The sequence below is a fragment of the Leptosomus discolor genome, chromosome 17, assembly GCF_034619465.1.
Source record: "Leptosomus discolor isolate bLepDis1 chromosome 17, bLepDis1.hap2, whole genome shotgun sequence".
Taxonomy (NCBI): domain Eukaryota; kingdom Metazoa; phylum Chordata; class Aves; order Leptosomiformes; family Leptosomidae; genus Leptosomus; species Leptosomus discolor.
The window spans coordinates 2,080,250-2,098,359 of record NC_141407.1 but is presented as its reverse complement, the minus strand read 5'-3'; the positions used below and the strand labels follow the sequence as shown (position 1 = coordinate 2,098,359).

General features: G+C 56.2%; 1 protein-coding gene across 2 annotated transcripts; it reads left to right on the top strand.

Annotated features, from left to right (window-relative positions):
- Positions 1–5,216: 5,216 nt before the first annotated feature.
- On the top strand, positions 5,217–14,626 carry RAB5IF (RAB5 interacting factor). Of its 2 annotated transcripts, none has more exons than XM_086474765.1 (4): positions 5,217–5,345; positions 8,459–8,562; positions 12,093–12,222; positions 12,875–14,626. In XM_086474765.1, the coding sequence occupies exons 1-4, from the start codon at positions 5,217–5,219 to the stop codon at positions 12,914–12,916; spliced, it is 405 nt and encodes a 134-aa protein (XP_086330891.1). In that variant the 3' UTR covers positions 12,917–14,626. The 2 variants fall into 2 exon arrangements, with proteins under 2 accessions (XP_086330891.1, XP_086330890.1); XM_086474764.1 differs by having other exon boundaries at positions 12,093–12,241; positions 12,866–14,626.
- The last annotated feature ends 3,484 nt before the right edge of the window (positions 14,627–18,110 follow it).

Here is an 18,110-nt window from a genome sequence, read left to right as displayed (position 1 = left end):
GAGGAGGTCTCTGGAGCATCCCACATGCATCTGGATCTTGGCTATGGCCATCAGCGAAAAGATGCGGGGGAAAAGCAGATGTTCCAGACAGGAACAGCTCTCACAAACCAGGACCAGGAGGTGGGTGAAGCCACGGGCGGCAGGATCAGCCGTGCAGCCCTGCCGTCCCGGGGAACCCGGGAGTCCCAGCTCCGGGTCATTGCAGACCGTTACCGAGAGCTTCGCTGGAGACCAGCCCTCGCCTCCCCTAGCTGGGACATCCCTGCCGGGTCCCGCAGGGAGGGTCTCCCCACCCGCCCGGGCAGAGACGCACCGGGCAGGGACGCACCGGGGCTTCTCCTGCCGCTGTGCCGCCCCCTGCCCAGCGCTGACCACAGCACCGGCTCCAGCCCCGCAGCAGCGGGGCGGAGGGGGCGGCCGGGGGCTGCTCCCTCCCGCTCTCGCCGGGGCAGCCGCCCCCCTCCCGTCCTGCCGGTTCTCCTCCGAGCTGCCCTTGGCTCCATCCCGCCCGGTCCATCGGGGCTGCTCCGGCTCCATCCCGCCCGGTCCATCGGGGCTGCTCCGGCTCCATCCCTCCCACCCCACCGCGGCTGCCACGGCTCCCTCCCGCCAGGTCCCTCCCGCCCCATCGGGGCCGCCCCGCTCCCTCCCCGTGGCCGCTCGGCTCCCGTCCCGTCCGGCGGAGCGGGGAGCGGCGGGGCCGGGGCCCCCTCACCTGGACCGGAGCGGAGCGGAGCGGAGCGGGGCAGGGCAGGCCGGGGCGGGGCAGCTGCGGGGCGGCCGGCGCGGCTCTGCCGGAGCTCTGCCGGGGCCCGGCCCGCGTCGCGGCCCTTGGCGGGGGGCGGGCGGGCAGCGGGGCCCGGGGCGGTGCCCGCCCGCCCCGGCTCGGCCCATACAAGGCAGAAGAATGCGGCGGGGCCGGGGCCGCGGGGCCGGGCCGGGCGCCCCCGGCCTTATATAGACGAAAGGGCGGCGGGAGCGGCCCACGCGCGGCCGCTTTCCCGCGGGGGGATGCGCGGCCCGGGGGCGGCCCCCGGGGGCGGCCCTGAGCCCTCCCGGCCCGGTGACACGGGGGGGCGCCGCGCTCTGCGGAGCCGTGAGCACCCGTGGGTGACACGGGCCAGGGCCCACGGGTGGCGGCTCAGCCCGGGCCTCCCGGAGCAGCTCCGGCGGCCCGTGGAGAGGCCTTGAGGGCACCCGAGGGCTGCACCGAGGCGGGCCGAAAGCTGCTGCTGCTGGTGGTCCGGTGGGCCCACGCTGCAAAGGGAACGGTGGTCAGCACCAGCCCTGCCTCCGCCCTGGGCTGCGAGCCCCCAGAAGGACCCACGCAGCCCCTCGAAGGTCCTCGCGAAGCGGCCTGGAGCGGAGGACAGCTGGGGACCTGCCCCATAGCCCAGCAGGGGGCTGGAGCCTGGAGGCACAGGCATGGGGAGCTCCGACCCCTCACGGGAGGCAGGACAGGCACGGGTCCGCGGACACCCCTCCAGGGCAGCAGGTCTCACTCTCGTTTCCTTCCCGCTGCCTTGTGCCGCATCCTGCAGCCACCAAAAGGAGCTCCCAGCCCTCTGGGCTCATGCCCCTCCCCAGATATAAGCCCACGGGGGATTTATCTTTGGTTTGCAGGACCCCACGACACTGAGGCCAGAATTCAGCCTGCAGAGGAGCAGGCAAGGGGGAGAGGGAGACCCCAGGAGCGTTTCTGAGAGGGATTCACCCCATCCTGGAGCAGGCAGCCAGAGCAGGGCTGCTCTGCCTGAGCACTGCCAGTGTCTCTGTCACTGCCCATGGAGAGGTGGGAGCTCGAGGGCAAGGGCCATAGCCTGCTGTCACCCCTGGGCACCTCCCAGCGTGGCAGAGCCATGCCAAGGGGACCGTGCGGAGCATTCAGGCTGCGCTCACAGCAACAAAGGTGAAGAGCAGAAATGAGCCGTGACACAAATTGATCTTCAGCTGCCATTCTCCTGCAGGGCATCACTACAAACAACAGTTAAAAAGCCAAAACACCTGGTCCATCACTGACACAAAAGCAGTAGCCATGCCCTCCTCAGCCTGGCCAGACCTGCCCAGGGCATGGATTTTGTTCCTGCTGGCTCAGAAGACCAGTGACCTGCTCTGCCAAAAGCCTAGCCGGACTTGAGGACATCCTAACCATGCCCCTGTGCTGCTTGGATGAAATCTGCCAGGGCATTGTCTCCTCCGGGGAGTGGGGGAGCCACGGAGGTCATTCAGCCTTCACTGGAGGCAGGTGTCCTGCCTGCGGCCTCTCCAAAGGACAGGCTGTGCTGGGGGAGGAATCAGGAGCCGGCCAAATGTGGCGATGGGGTTGGAAATGCCGCCGAGCATTGTGCCAGGGCAGAGGCGAGCCAGGGAGAGCGCAGAGCCTTTGCCGTGTCCGCGATCTGGCCAGGGGGTCCCAAGAAGGTTTGCCTTTCAATAAAGCTACAAGGAAAGAGAAAAAAAAGAAAGAAAAAAAAAAAAGAACAAATCCCAGGAGTGAGACAGCCCAAGCAGCCACTCCGTGGCTGGTCTCAGGTTTTTCTGTGCTGGAGGAAAGGCCCAGCCTCAGCTGTGCCCAGGTGGTCCCTGGGAGCCTGGCAGGAGGCAGGACCCCCTTCTGGGGTGGCCGCTGTCCCTCACCAAGCCCTGGTTCCTTGCCACTGGGCAGGTGTCAGGCTGGGCCCATGCAGGGGAACTGATGAAGAGGGGCAGTATGGACGTGGCAGCTCCTCGCGCGCTCTGCAGCCTCCACAGCTGTGGGCATGTAAGGGGCTGCTGCTGGGCCACCTCACCTTGAGCCCCATCCAGCCCTTCCCCTGTGCCCAGGGCTCCCCATGTAATCCTTCTCCTCTACTTCCACACGCCTGCCAACACACATCCCCTACCACGGGCCTGTTTGTAGCCCCATGACATCCTCTGGCACTTCTCCTGCCTCCTCCTTGCTCTTTCAAGCTCCAGTTTAATTTCCTTTTCTCTCTGGGCAGTGGATCAGGCAATGGAGACAGAGTAGAACAAGACAGGGGTTTTTTTAGCGTGTGCATTTTAAATCAGCTCCCTGATCCAGGTGTCTCATCACTGTGCAAATGCTTCCACCCCTCCAAAGTAGTCTGGAGCAGGAGCATGGAGCTGGGGACAGTGAGACTCCTCACGTGCCTAGGACACAGCCTGGAGTCCTGGAAGGGAGCAGCCTTGGGGTCACGCAGCTGCCGCCTCCCCCTGCGCTCTGTGGCCGTGTCCGTCAGCGTGGAGGGCAAGAAGCAGGAGTGGGCTCCCATGTCCCAAGCACTTGAGGAGCTGTCAGGGACAGCCTGACTGAGGAAGATGAAATTGGCCTCGACAGCATCCCAGTATACCTGTGAGAAGATGAAAGAAGTGGATGAAGAATGTTGTAAACAGGTTTGAGGAAGTGATAAGAGACTGAGCAAGAAGAGACTAACCAAGTGAATACCACAGAGCAGAAATTTGGCAAGAGAACAGTAGATGAAGTGGGAAATATAGTAGGAGCTCCAGCCAATCAGTATGTGAACAGAAGGGAATGGACAGAGCTACTGAGCAAATCATTTTAGCAGCCTTAGTGCATGAACATGACAGCATAATCCGTTTTTGAATTGCATGGCCTCAGCTGGAAGTGAAGCTCTGGGACAAGGATTGCCTCCTCCCCACTGTGGTAACCACTTACGGCTCAGGTAGGTCCTGTCTATCCCTGAAGGTTCCAAGTGCTGAAGTCAACAGCAAGGTGGTCGCTACTGAAGTATTGAGCGCTGCAGAGAGCAGTCAGGCTCCTGAGGTGCTCGGCACGTCACACGTTCGCTGGTTTGTGCAACAGAAAGAAAGGCAGGACCTTGGGCCCGGGGCCTGTCAATGGGGAAATGAAACAGTGAAGCTCATCATGCGTCAGCACCAGCAGGGATGTGCACGGGCGAGCGAGGAAGGAATGGCTCCAGAGGAGGTATCCTTGCAGGGCTCAGGCCTCACTGTCACCAGCAAGGTTTGCTGAAGGACCAAGGTCTTCCAGCAATGCCATGGGTGGCCCCAGCACCGCTGAGCTGAACTGCTCATCGCACCACCCGCCAGAAGGAGGTATCTCCACCCACAGCCATGCATATGTAGGAAGTTCAATTATTTATCCCAAATCCCAGTTCAATCCCAAATCCAGGCCTTTCTCTGCCCCCCCTGCCCACATCAGCACACCCTGAAGAGAACAATACTGAACGAATCCCAACCAAACACCCTGCCCATCCCATAACAAGTAATTCCCAACGTGTTTTTCCATGAGGAATGCAACTGTTCCAAGTTGAGTACCATTGCTCTTGGAAGGCAAGAATATAAAATAACAGTCAAATCTTTAGGACTCCACGTCATTATTTTATTTGCATACACTTCCCAGAGCATTTCTGCACACGTTTGGCCGCTACACGTAACATCGGCTCAAATGAACAGAGGTAACGAGCTGCGGTGCCCTGCACAACTGTGGTTTATTTTAAAGGTCATCCTGCTCCCAATGGAAGGACCCAAGGAGTCCCCAGAGCACGGCTAAGGGCTTTGAGCAGGCAGCGCAGCACGACGGCACCTGGCATGGGGGGACAGCGTCCGCACGGCTCGGCAAGAGGCTTGGCAGTGTGTGGGGGGGTGCAGGGCTGCCCCTCTCCCACCCAACGCGGGACAAGGACAGCACGGGGGCTCTTGTCCCCTCTCCGCCGAGGAGCGGCCCTGTCAGGCCTTCGCCTTCCCACTCCCCGGCCTGCCCCCCGCTGCGGCGCCCGAGGCCGCCCGCTACCGACACGGGCCTGTTTCCCCCCACGGCCGCTGCCAGCTGCCTCCGCCCGGGCCCAGCGGCCGGCCAGGCCCCGGCCCAGCGCTGCCCGGCCGAGGGGCCGCCCCCCGCACACGGGAGGGGAGCCCTTCGGAGCCTGCCGCGGCCGCGGACCCCCTCCCGTGAGCCGGGCAGGCCGCAGGGCCCCGCCCTCCGCCCGGGCTCCGCCCCAGCCCCGCCCTCAAGGCGCGTCGCGCTTCAGCCTGACCCCTCTCCCCTGCCGTAGGGGGAGCAGGCGTTCGCCTTTGTCACGTGTGGCGCGAGACGCCACCGCGATTGGCGGAGCCGGGGCGCGGGCGGGTGACGGGGCGCGGCGGCCGCTTCCGGGCCGGCGCCGGTGCCGGAGCGGGACGGGACGGGACGGGACGGGACGGGAGGGCAGGGCAGGGCAGGGCAGGGCAGGAGGATGAGCGGCGCGCGGCGCAGGGAGGAGCCGCCGCACGCGCAGCAGCACGCGGTGGCCAACGGCGGCGCGGCCGGGCGCGGGTCCGTGTGGGGGAAGGCGCTGCGCAGCGACTCCGCCTGGCACGACAAGGTGGGGCGGCGGCGGCCCGGGGCTCTCCCGGGAGGGGCGGGCCCGGCGGTGGCTCCGCCGTCAGCCCCCGCCCAGCTCGCGGGGCAGGGGGTGGGGGGGGCTGCTCTCGTCGGGCGGTACCGGGGCCGGTCGCTGGTGCCACTGCCCCGGCCGGTACGGCCGCGACCTGCCCGCCCGGCGCCGGCCTTTGTGGCGGGGAAGACGCCGCTGGCGGGGGACAGGAGCGGGTTCCCGCCGCGGGCGGGGCTCGGGCTCGGCAGCGCCCGGGGCTCCCGGGGGGAGAGGAGGCAGCGCGCCCGAGGGCAGGCGGAGGCCGCCGCGGGCACGGCAGCGCTCGGCACGGCGGCTCCCGGCCCGCTGGGGCAGGCGCGGGGCTGCGGCGGCCCGGGAAGGCCTGCGGGGGGTGTCGGGGCAGGCTCCCGCCGCTGCCGGGCGGGCCTCTCGGGGCTTGGCTTCGGGAGCGCGGGGGCTGCTGTGGCGCAGCCGGGGCGCAGCTCTCGCATGCCGGGGGGGGGGGGGGGCGGTTCTTCGCCGGGGCAGTCGGTGCCAGCCGGGGGGAGCCGAGCTGCTGGGGCTCGGCAGCGCCCTGCGGCTCGCAGCTCCGCGGGGGGTGGGGGTTGGGGGCCGTCTGGCAGACCCCCCGGGTAAACACAGCACTCCCGTTCCGCACCGGCCGTGGCTTCCGCACCGGCCGAGCGGGGCGCGGTGGTTTTGGGTCCGTCCCCACGCGGGGAGCTCGGCCCCGAGCACCTGCTGAGGGCAGACGTGGCACCGCTGCTGTGCCGTGGCTACAGCAGACCCGGTTCTCCTCTGCTGCCTGGGCGTGCAGCCAGGGAAGGCACAAGCTGCGTTGATATTCAGATACCTGGTTTAAATTTGTCTTTTGGATTAAACTCTTCTAGGATTAAATAAAAATTTACCTTGTGTAACCAAAAGAAAACTAGAAATATAATCTATTTTAGGAAGTTGAGGGGAAAAATATATTTGCAAATCCAGCTGAGCTGTCAGGTCTGAAGAGAAAGGGCAGCAGCAAGCACAGGGTCGTGAGAGTTTCTCCGTTCAGAGTGTCACGGTAGGGTATGTTCTCGCAGAAGAGCAGCGTAGGGGAAAGGGAGCTGGGGGTCCTGGTGGGCAGCAGAGTGACCCTGAGCCAGCAATGTGCCCTCGTGGGGTGTATTAGAAGGAGGTGGTCAGTAGGTCAAGAGAGGTTCTCCTCCCCCTCTGCTCTGCCCCGGTGAGACCCCATCTGGAATAGTGTGTCCAGTTCTGGGCCCCTCAGTTCCAGAAGGACGGGGAACTGCTGGAAAGAGTCCAGCACAGAGCCACAAAGGTGATGAAGGGGGTGGAACATCTCCCTCATGATGAAAGGCTGAGGGAGCTGGGGCTCTTGAGCTTGGAGAAGAGGAGGCTGAGGGGTGACCTCATCAATGGTTATAAATACGTAAAGGGCGAGTGTCAGGAGGATGGAGCCGGGCTCTTCTCGGTGATGGCCGGTGACAGGACAAGGGGCAACGGGTGCAAGCTGGAGCACAGGAGGTTCCACATGAACATAAGGAAACACTTTTTCGCTGTGAGGGTGACAGAGCCCTGGAACAGGCTGCCCAGGGAGGCTGTGGAGTCTCCTTCTCTGGAGACATTCAAAACCTGCCTGGACGTGTTCCTGTGTGACCTGCTCTGGGTGGTCCTGCTCTGGCAGGGGGGTTGGACTGGATGGTCTCCAGAGGTCCCTTCCAACCCCTGACGTTCTGTGATGCTGTGTGAAGAGTAACGCTGTGGCAACGCCGTGGCAGCTGTTTAGCCGTTCACAGTCTGTTCCTAGCCTTGCCGTCTCATGGCAAAAAGAGATTTGGTTTCTACAGAATTTCATGTGTGTGCTCAACTTGCACATTTTGCTCGTGTTTGCCAGCAAACCTTCCAAGTGTGAGTGAAAACATGTCAGCCACAGACTTCCCAGTAGTTTTGGCCTTTTTATTTTCCTGTGCTTCTCTCCTATGGGCTGTAATGCTCCTGGCAGTGCCTGTTCCTGCTGCTGCCCCCCAGCAGCACACCCACAAGGTGCTCTGAGCTCCTGCAGCATCCCAGGTCCGGCCGTGCCCCCAGCCCAGCCTGGGCACACAGCCCGCATGTCAGGGGTGTCTGCTCCCGGTTTGCTGGCGTTGCCTTTCGGCGGGGAGGAGGGGCGGGCTCTGTCCTGCTTTTCCCTGGGGGACAGACGTAAAGCTGTGTCGCTTTTTCCTTGTTAGTTGCTGCTGCTCACAGAACTTGTGGGTCTCTCCTGTACTGGACCTCATCCCCCTCTGACAAACTTGAGCAGGAGTTTGAGAGTTCGCGAGGGAGCAATGATAGGCTGTGCCAGTGTTTTGACGCGAACTGAAGGTTCAAATAACTGAGAAACGTAGTGACTGAGGGAAACAATCGTATCTGATTGGATTCTGATCTTCCGCATGGAGCCAAACAAACTTTGCACGTCCTGCAGTAAAATTCCGACAGCCGTTGGTGTTTGGGGGTGTGCTGGGGCAATCCCATCCCTGGGGAGGCCAGCAAAAAAGATGCGAGCAGGAGTGAATTTTATTTAAAGCGTGAGTCAGCGTTGCCCAGCTGCAGTACTTAGAGTTGTGTCGGCCCCAGGGACAAACAGGAGTGACCCTTCCCTGCTGCTCAGAGAGCAGGCAGCTGCGCTTGTGGGGTGGGAGAGACGGGTTGTGGTTTGGAGTTGGCGTGAGTGCTGGCTACTGGTAGCACTCGTTTCGGGGGGGGGGGGGGGGGGGGCCTGGGGCACTGAGAGTGGCTGTAACAGTCTTAAAGCATAAACAGTTCTTTAAACTTTTATTCCAGTGAATTTTTATGGAATTGAGTCGTTAGAAAACAAAGGGACTGGGTATTGTTCACCTCTGCAGTTAGCCCTTGGAGGACGAAGCTGGGTGTTTGGAAGCAGAGAAGGCCAGGGCACGTGATGCCGTAAGCTGCTTTCGTCTGCTCCGAGTGCAAGATCTTATACTTTGAATAGAAAACTAAGTGTTCAGTGTGTTACATTTTCACCTGTTAATTGTACGATGCTTTAAAAAAAGGAACGCAGTAAATGCCAACATCTTTCTTGTGCTTTGTCTCCTCAGGACGAGTTTTTAGATGTGATCTACTGGTTCCGGCAGATCATTGCAGTTATTTTGGGAATCATCTGGGGAGTTGTTCCACTGAAAGGATTCGTGGGAATAGCAGTGTAAGGTTTATTTCCTTTCCTGTCTCCTGTTCTTTCCCACATTTGGACTTGACGTCTGGTTTAACGCTGGGCTGGGCTGGCCCAACGCCGCCTCTGGCTGCTGCGGGTCTGAAAGCCAGCGTTGCGTTATCTGTCATGAAAGTGATACAAATCATAGCATGTCTTCGTCAGCCTCTTTCTCTCTCCTCAGCCTGATTAATACTTTTAAAAATTATTACTTATTTTATTATTTTTTTGTTGTTAAAGGGGGCAGGGATCGAAGAAGGGAACTAGAGGTTCAATGAACTTGTGAAGTGACTTGGTGCTGCATGTGTGAATAGGGGCTATGGGTATGGTGCCTCGTGTGGCCACCAAGAAGTAAGGCCCATAGAGGGGAAGGTGGGTTTGAGTGAGGAGCCCTCCTCAGAGAGGAGGCTCTGTTGGGAGACAAGAGGGGCAGCTTCCCTTTGAAACAGAAAAGGTTTCTGCACAACACCATTTGTGAATGTCTCTGCCTAGTCACGGTCTCCGGGGCAAGCTCACAACCTCACAGCTTTTCTTAGGCCAAACTGACTTGTCGTCTCTCCTCCTGAGTGTCCTGGCTGTGGCAAGAAAGTGGAGGGAGTAGCAGCAAGTGTCTCTAAGAAAAAAAAATAAATTGAAATTTAGGGAAAAGGGGCTCTAAAGCAGTGGCAATCCAACAGGAACTCAATAGCTACACGCAAACAGTTAAATCCAAAGTGCTCCCAGTAATAGATGTGGAGTAACTGAGAAGCATTGTTCTTACTTAGTCACCCATTAATTCACAAGGCACCTAAGCCAATTCCTGTGCTAAATGTTAAAATGAAAGAAAAGTGATCTGGTGTACGGTGGAAAAACTAAAAGCTTCTAGAACTGGTGTGCAGTCGCACGGCTACTCACAGCTTGCTGCCAGTTGCTGAACTTGTGTGTATTTGACACTGTTCTGCACGTCATCCTTGTCTCTAAACTGGAGAGACGTGGATTTGATGGATGGACCACTCGGTGGCTCAGGAATTGGCTGGATGGTCACACTCAGAGTTGTGGTCAAAGGCTCGATGTCCGAGTGGAGACCAGTGACGAGTGGTGTTCCTCAGGGGTCAGTACTGGGACTGGTGCTGTTTAACATCTTTGTCAGTGACACGGAGAGTGGGCTCAGTGCACCCTCAGCCAGTTTGCCGACGACACCAAGCTGGGTGGTGCAGTGGACACGCTGGAGGGAAGGGAGGCCATCCAGAGGGACCTGGACAGGCTGGAGAGGTGGTCTTGTGCAAATCTCATGAAGTTCAACAAGTGCAAGGTCCTGCCTCTGGGTCGGGACAGTCCCAAGCACAGATACAGGCTGGGTGATGGGTGGATCGAGAGCAGCCCTGGGGAGAAGGACTTGGGGTGCTGGTGGGTGAAAAACTGAGTATGACCCAGCAACGTGCGCTCTCAGCCCAGGAAGCCGATCACATCCTGGGCTGCACCCAGAGCAGCATGGCCAGCAGGTCGAGGGAGGGGATTCCCCCCCTGTACCCTGCTCTGGTGAGACCCCCCCTGCAGGGCTGTGTCCAGCTCTGGGGACACCAGCACAGGAAGGACATGGAGCTGCTCGAGTGGGTCCAGAGGAGGGACATGAAGATGATCATGGGGCTGGAGCAGCTCCCTGTGAGGACAGGCTGAGAGAGTTGGGGTTGTTCAGCCTGGAGCAGAGAAGGCTCCGGGGAGAACTTACAGCGGCCTCCCAGTGCTGAAAGGGGCTGCAGGAGAGGTGGGGAGGGACTCTTGATCAGGGAGGGTAGGACTAGGATGAGGGGTAACAGTTTCAACCTGAAAGAGGGGAGATTTGGGTCAGACATTAGGAAGAAATTCTTGGCTGTGAGGGTGGTGAGACCCTGGCACAGGCTGCCCAGAGCAGCTGTGGCTGCCCCCTCCCTGGCAGTGCTCAAGGCCAGGCTGGATGGGGCTGGGAGCAACCTGGTCTGGTGGGAAGTTGTCAGGTTCCACTCGGTGGACTCGTGATGGTTTATTCGCTGTGGTCTCAAAGTGCAAAATTAAGCGACCAAGCCAAAGGGGTTTGCTACAATCAAACAGTGAAACTTTATTGTTTGCCCGTAAAGCGGCGTGCGATGGGGAAAGAGGGTGAAAGGAAAGGGGAAAGTGAAGTGAAAAAAGGACAGAGATCGACAGCTCCACCACGGGTCCAAGGCGTCCTGATGGTCCCAGGTCCAGGCAGCGTCCCGCCGGTCCTACCAATTGTCACTATCCTTGGTGGGGAAAGCTTCCAAAGTTCGGGTGCTGAGGAGCCCCTTTTTATGCCCAGTAGCACCCCTTGCTCCTCCTCTGTATCTCCGCCTCTTCTGGGCTCCATCGATGCCGATCGATCCTTCCTGATAACGGTTCTCAGGCTCATCCCTGTCACCGGAGAACGGCACGGCACTCTCTAGCCAAAGCAGAGCCGTCCTGCCTCCGCAAGGCTCCCTCCTTCAGCTGTTCTCTCCCCCACCAGGTTTCTAGAAGGGAGAAGCAGACAGCAGCATCTCCATCCTTCGGCTGTTTCCTGCCAGATGCACCAGTTGCTCAGCTCTCGTCCTTGCTCTGTCCAGGGCACAATGACCTCACCAGCCTGGCATTCCCTTCCCAGGATCAGCAGCTGCGTCTCAGGCAGGCCGCTGCAGACTCATGTCAAGGGGTCAGCCTGACTGTCGGGGTACTTTACTGTCCGTATCCCTGATGACAAGGTGGAGACAAGGCTGGTTTTGGATCCACTCTTACAGAGGTGTCCCTGCCCATGGCAGGGGGGTTGGATCTAGATGATCTTTAAGGTCCCTTCCAACCCAAACCACTTTATGTCTTCCCATATTGCCCTTCCTACACAGCTTTCTTTCCAGGAAATGTACCTGTCACTTCCCAGGTTGCCCCAGCCCTAAGCTGGGGTGGTGTAAAGCCGAATGTGTCTAATGACAACCAGGAGGTCACCTTTTCCCCTCTCTGTTGGCACGGACTAGAGCGCGCTGAGTTGCCTCACGTTGAACCCCAGTCCTATGGCTCTGAGGGTGCTGTCGAGTCTTCTCTGGCTCTCACCTCTAAGTCACTGCGCTTGGTCATGCGACACTGACAGGGATCTAACACTGAGCACAGAATCTAACCGGCTTCCCTCTTAGCAGCCTCAAAATCAAGTAGCACACACAAGGAAATTGGATTCTGTGTGGGAGCAGGACTGCTGCTGATCTGCAGGGCAGGAAAACTTGCAGGGTTTGCAGATCTGCTGATGCTTCCACCTTTTGACTACTGTCTGTTGAGCCTTACGAGGAGTAGGTTGTGGCTTGTGAGGTGAACTTCATCCAAAGCTAGCATGCTATGGTGAGCTGACCTGGCGGTGCTCTTTTAAGGAAGCAACTGAGCTGCCTGGGGAGCGTTGCGGGAACATTTTCCTCTTTGCTGCCTCTCTGCTGCGGATGGAAGACACTTCACTGCTACGTTGCTGGATGGCATGTTGGATACCTGCACCCTGTATCACGAAATAACAGTTTCTAATCTCTTTCTTCCAGATTCTGCCTGATTAACGCTGGTGTTCTGTACCTCTACTTCAGTAGCTTCCAGCAGATAGATGAGGAGGAGTATGGCGGGACGTGGGAGCTAACAAAGGAAGGATTCATGACATCTTTTGCACTGTTTCTGGTAATGCCTCTTGCTTTCTTAGGGTTGACTAGTGAATTGCATTGGTATTTTCTGAGGGAAAAGACCTGGAAGAAAAGCATGTGAGGTGGTGCGCTGATAGGAGAGAGATGTGTTAAAGTCATCTAATAAGTGGAGTTGATTGGAAAAGAAAATCCCAAAATCTGATGGCCACTGGCTGTGAAATACAGTATTAAGGCCTGGGATTTCTCTGTAGGAAAGAATGTAGGAACAGGCAGCTGTACTTCTGCGTCTCCCACTTAACTTTCATGTCTTCCCATGCTCTGTCCCAGATACCCTGGTGGAGTTTCATCTAGAGCTAGTTACATCCAAACTGGGGGTTTGGGTGTCTTTGTTTTAACCTTCCTCCCCTCCCCCAAGTCTCTGAATACGCTCAGCACTTGGTGCGATGGTGTTTCTACATCACTAGAGGGACTGTGGTGGGATTGTAACGTGGAGAGGCTAGTCGCCCCAGAAGGCAAGCTGAATGCCACCATTTGGGGGACGCGGTAATCCTAACATCTCTCCAAGACCATCTCAAAGCTGGAATTCAGTCCTCCGTCCTCTATTGAGAGGAAGGCATGAGGCTTGTGTTCTGTGTCTGAACCCTCTCCAGAGGCATCAAAATAACCTGCGCTTCCTTTCCTCTCCACAGGTGGTTTGGATAATCTTCTATACTGCCATCCACTATGATTGACACAGTCTGCAGCTTTTGCCTGTTAAATCAGTCGTCAGTAGATCAAGAAGGTTTTAATAAATCATAGTCTCTAGTGGACTGGTGGGAAGGTGGGGGAAGTCAAATCAACTCCCTTCCGTACCAGCGGTCTGATTAGCCTGGAAGAGCCACAACTCTTCTGCTGGAGAAGTCCATCTCCATTTTATATACCCGTTAATTGTTGGAACTATTAAAAAGCCATTGGAATTTTTGGAAGTGGTTCAAGACTGTTCAAATTTGGAACTTTCTGTGGCTCTAGCCAGTAACTCTATCAAACTCCTGTGTGCTCAAGGTTGAATCTGTTAATTTAATGTATATATGCCCTTCTGTTTGAAATCTGTCATTAAATCCTGACTTGTCTTCCACTGTTGTCCTTTAGACAAACAGTTTTTAAAAAGCAGGGGTAGGGTACCTGGGAGGAAGGCCCTGCAGCATCCAGGATATGAGCTGAGTGGCTGTCCTTAGCATGGTTTTGTAGTAATCCGATCTGACTGGATGAAACAGACTGTGTTGTTACCATTTCTGATATTTTTTGGTTTACTTGCAAATCGGTCGTCAAGCAGAATGTTTAAGTGGTCTTTGCCGAAGATAAATTTTTAAGCAATTTTGCTAGAAAGAATTGTGATTAATTTGGTTAATAAAGGGGCATTCAGGAGGCTTAGAAACTCCTCTGCGTTCTGCTAGCCTGACTGCTAGGTTGCCATCGCATACCTCAGAGCTCAGGAGTCTTGAAGGACAGTCATTCTGGCGATACCCTTTTACATGTTAAGCATTTAAATTCTTTTTTTCTTAAGCTCTTGAATACAACTGCTCTTTGTTAATAAATGCAGGAGACAAAGATACAATCGAGGCAGCTATTATCTTAAATGCAGAATTACTAACTTGCAAACCAGGCAGAGTACATAGCCTCTGGTTTGTGAGGTGCTTTTTATGAGTTGATCGCTTCTTAGCTCAGTTCCTCCCTAGTCGTGCCCTTTTTGTGCATTAGTGGGGGAGTCTCTGCTTTAAGATATTTTTAAGGACGTGTCTTTCAGAAATAGTTCTTGGGAAACACGCACAGTCCTTGTTATTGTCAGAGGACCTTGTAGTTTTGTTGCCGTGTGGTCCTTGCTTTTCTAAACAACAGTTCAGGCACCCAAAAAGAATCCTGACCTAAAGCTGCCTTATAGAGAGGAGCTGATAGTTTTAGTGTGCTCTTGCTGGAAGTCTGCGTTGCTTCCTCTCTGATGGAAGTCCAACAGCCTGGTTCTCGCATGTGAGTATGCAAAGCCAGGCATCTGAATCTCCAAGCCCTGAGCTAGGGCTCCAGAGTCACCCACCGGTGCAGGCCTCGATGCCTACCAGGGGACATGCTGTCTTTTCTGGGTGGGAAAAACACACCTGGCTGGTTGAGGTCCTTGGGACGCCAAGGGAAGAGTGCAATAGCAGACGGCTATTGCCAATTTAAGTAAGTGATCTCAAATAAAAACTTCTATGTTTTCTCCTCCCCATCCCCAAACTTGCTCAGTCCTTTAGTCTGATACTTTCTTTTCCTCTAATTTCAGCTGAAAGAATTCATTTCCCACAAGAATTGCATAGCCTGCTAGTTCTAGGTCACCCTTTCCTACTGGCATCTGATTGCATCTTAGCTGCCCACAGCCATCAGTAAAATCATTGTATACTTGAATGCTCTAATAAATGTTGCCTGTATAATCCACTGTGCAGCTTCTGTATCCTCTGGTCTTTGGAGTTGTGTAAAATGGTGGGAGTGTGGGATCCCTTTAAGAGTTTGATTTTTGATAAATATCTAAACCAGCAGCTCCTTGGGATTCTCAGGTCTCGTGCTGCAGATTTAAGCGCTGCACTTTTAGAAGGGGCCAGAAGCATTTGTAGTGGAAGTAGTAGCTAATGCTGAGATCCATGCTTTAATGGATGATTTAGCAGGTTAACCCAAGTGTTGCCTCCATGTAAGCTGTTCTGTCCCTTCAGCAGCTGTCCCTGCCCTGTGACACAATCGTGGCAGAGCCACTGCAGTGTTGCAGAGTGCCAAAGTCTGGGCTAGAGCATTGCTAACCTGCCCCTTTGTTTTATTCCTTGCTTGCCTCTAGTCCCAGCAGCTAAGTTTCTCAGTCTTTGCAGTTTTCTACAGTTCTAGTAGCTGGAAGCTGAGGCAGAACCTGAGTTGAGGTGGATCCTCTGTTGAGGATCATGACCATGCTGAAGAGACCTTAGTCTCTGGATCTCAGGGCTCCTGGTAGTGATTGCAGTGGCTGAGCTGCAAGCTTTTAATCTCTTCAGGTGTCTGTTTTAAGGGGTGCCTCAATGGCTGATCACTAAGAGAACTAAAGCTATGCATCTGCCCCCGAAGAAATGAGGTTCATGGTAAGAAGCTCAAGGGGATATGGCGACCTGTAGAATGGAGCTGAGCATCTTACAGTGATGAGCCCTGTAAAATCAAGGGGTTTTTGCAGAGAGTTGAGAGATTGACACAGGGGTGGTCTAGCAGAGAGCATGAAGTTGAGTGCTAGGAAGATGAGAGCAGCAGCTGGCAGGAATAGGGACTGAAGTGGAGAGAACAGGGGCTTGGGCAGCACCTCTGTCCTCAGCAGCTTTGGTAGCAGCACAATGAGCACGCTTGCTCTGCACTCTCCCTGAAGGGCAGGGGACTAAACCAGTGGCTGGTGGTGGGTGTGTTCTGCCACGGAGCAGCGACTCCGGGAGAAAAAGGTCTTTCCTGTGCTGGAGAGCTGAGTCACAGCTGCTGGGAGATGGTTCCATGAGGAGGCTGCATCCTTATGGGGGTCTACATGATGGTGCAGAGAAGAGGCTGTGCTGCCTGCAGGCTCTGTGAAGCTCACTGCTAGCTGCGTGCCTGGAGGAACTTCGACTTTCAGCAAAAAGCAGCCAGTCCCTGGCAGGAAGGACAGTGAGATATTCCCTTGCCTAACCTCCTTGTGCGGAGAGGAGCAAGCTTGCTCTGGTGTGGAACTGGCAGAGAAATTTCTTTTGGTCTTTCTTGGGCTTTGAGCATAATATCTGTTAAAACTTTAATATGAGTTATTTTTGGTGTTAAAGGGAAAAATGGCGTGGGTGCAAAGATGTGCTCACGGGTGTTGAGAGGTGGCTGGGCGTCTTGTCTTGTCAACATCAGCTGTCAGACCCCAGCTACAACAGCCGCTGCCCGTCGCAGGGCAGCTCTGCAGTGGCGATGGCTGAGCGTGCAGCATGATGTACATTTGTTACCTGTGGTTTTGGTCCAGCAAGGGAACGTTGCTGATGTCGCTTGTCTTTCACAGTGCTTGGGTTGTCCTTGAGGCGAGTGGTGCCTGTTGGGACTGGGAGCACACCCCTGAGGAGCCTCTGTCCCCTACGTGGAGGTGTTACTATCTTTGCATTCCCCCAGCTTGACTTCTCAGCTTGCAAAAGCTGTGCTCACAGCTGCTGGGATTCAGCTGCCCACAGGTGACAGAGCTGGTTGGTTTGGGTTTGTCAGAGGCACCAGAGTAGTAGAGGCTGGGTTGGTCTGGGGCGAGCAGGGTCTCAGAAACCCAAGCAGAGCTTTGTCTTCAAGCACTCTTAAGTCACACATGTATCTGACAACTGGGGATGGCGTTTGCTGAGACTTTCTGGGGCAGCAGTGTCCCTGCCCACACTTCTTAGGGTGTTTCATTTCAAGGATGTCTGTTAATACTCTGCCAGGCAAATGGGAGGAGGAGGGTGCAGTATGCACAAAGGTCCTGGCCTTGGAGGAGCTGCTTTGGTGGGGAAGGGACCACCTCCAGCCGCTGGCGATGGGAAGGTTGGAGAGATGTCTGAAAATGGAGCAGGCCGAGACTGGCTGGTAAAAGCTGAACTATCCTCCCACGAGTGTTTAGTTAGTAACTGGCAGCGTCCCTTATGCCCTCAGGCTGCTGAAGGGCACTAGTGAAACCTTGCCACTGCCAGAGCTAAGGATGGTTTACATCTCCCTGCGTAAGGAGCGTTGAGTGAGCTAGTGGAGCTGTTCACGCAGGGAAGAGCAGCGGGCATTAGCTGACTCATTGGAGGATGAGAAAGTAGGACATGTACCTCTCAGGTGACTTTCCCAGAGCCAAACAGCTCAGCACTCAATGTAGTCTGTCTCCCAAAACAACAGATGTCCAGGATAGATGAGGGCAGAGGATGGATTTTTCAGATCTTGCAACCAAACAGCCAAGCACGTGTGCCAAGCTGCAAGGGAGAGGCCAGTGTCGTCGCGGGGGAAGGGGGGGAAGTAATTTGCACAAATCTGAAGCATTTTGTTCAGCCCAAAATGAAACAGCCCCTCTCATTTTCCAGTTATTTTACTGGTGGTTTTTTAGGTCAACCTCTGAAAGAAGTGTAGGGGGAGAAAAACAAAATGTTTCAGCCAGTTTGATTTCAGAAATGTCCGTGCAAACCAGGCCTCCCCTGCTGCATGTATTTCAATCAAAACTCTGCTGAATGGGAGCTGTTGGTCACCATAGCTCAGGTTTGCCCCAGGCACGGCTGGTTCTGTGGCCCCAGTTAAGGCTCTGCCTGCACCCACCTGGCTCTGTGCTGCCTGGCAGCCTCAGCCTGCCCCGACCCACGTGCCGGTGCTGCTGGAGCCAGCAGCTGTGGGAGCTGCTGGTGCCGGGGCTGAGCCTGGCCAGCTTCACCTGCAAACACCAACCGAAACCTGTTGTGCTGCAGGGAGGACCGTGATCTTCAGCTCTCCTCTCCAGATGGCCACACGCGAGAAGCCCACGTTGGAAGGCCAAGCTGGCTGTGAGAGAGAACACACCAGGCTGTTCTGCGGCAATGTCACAGTGTCTCTTGCTGATGGTGTCCCACTGGGCGCTGGACCCCCCGTGCCGCTGTGGATGTGGGTGAAACGGCAGCGTGGGAGCCTCCCTGCTAGAGGGTGGCTTGAGTGAGTGATGACACGAAGTACGTGCAAGTCCCTTGGAGAGCTCTTCTGGAGACAAAACCTAAGAAATCTCTGATCCAGCTACCCTGGAGGCTTGCCCCAGAAAGCAGACCCCCCGATCTTGTTGCAAACCTGCAGTGGTAAGAAAAACTTCTCTACACCAAGTTAGATCAGTAGAGACGTCCTTTATTAACGATGCGCACCGGGGACATGGGATCCTTCCTAAAGATGTCCGCCTGCACATTGCAATCAACAGATATTTATATATTAAATTCATATATATTTAGC

Excerpts from the sequence above, each read along its gene's own strand:
- RAB5IF (XM_086474764.1), top strand. The coding sequence starts at position 5,217 with ATGAGCGGCGCGCGGCGCAGGGAGGAGCCGCCGCACGCGCAGCAGCAC. Across the intron at positions 5,346-8,458 it reads ACTCCGCCTGGCACGACAAG|GACGAGTTTTTAGATGTGAT; the intron begins GTGGGGCGGCGG and ends TTGTCTCCTCAG. Across the intron at positions 12,242-12,865 it reads GGTAATGCCTCTTGCTTTCT|TCTCCACAGGTGGTTTGGAT; the intron begins TAGGGTTGACTA and ends CGCTTCCTTTCC.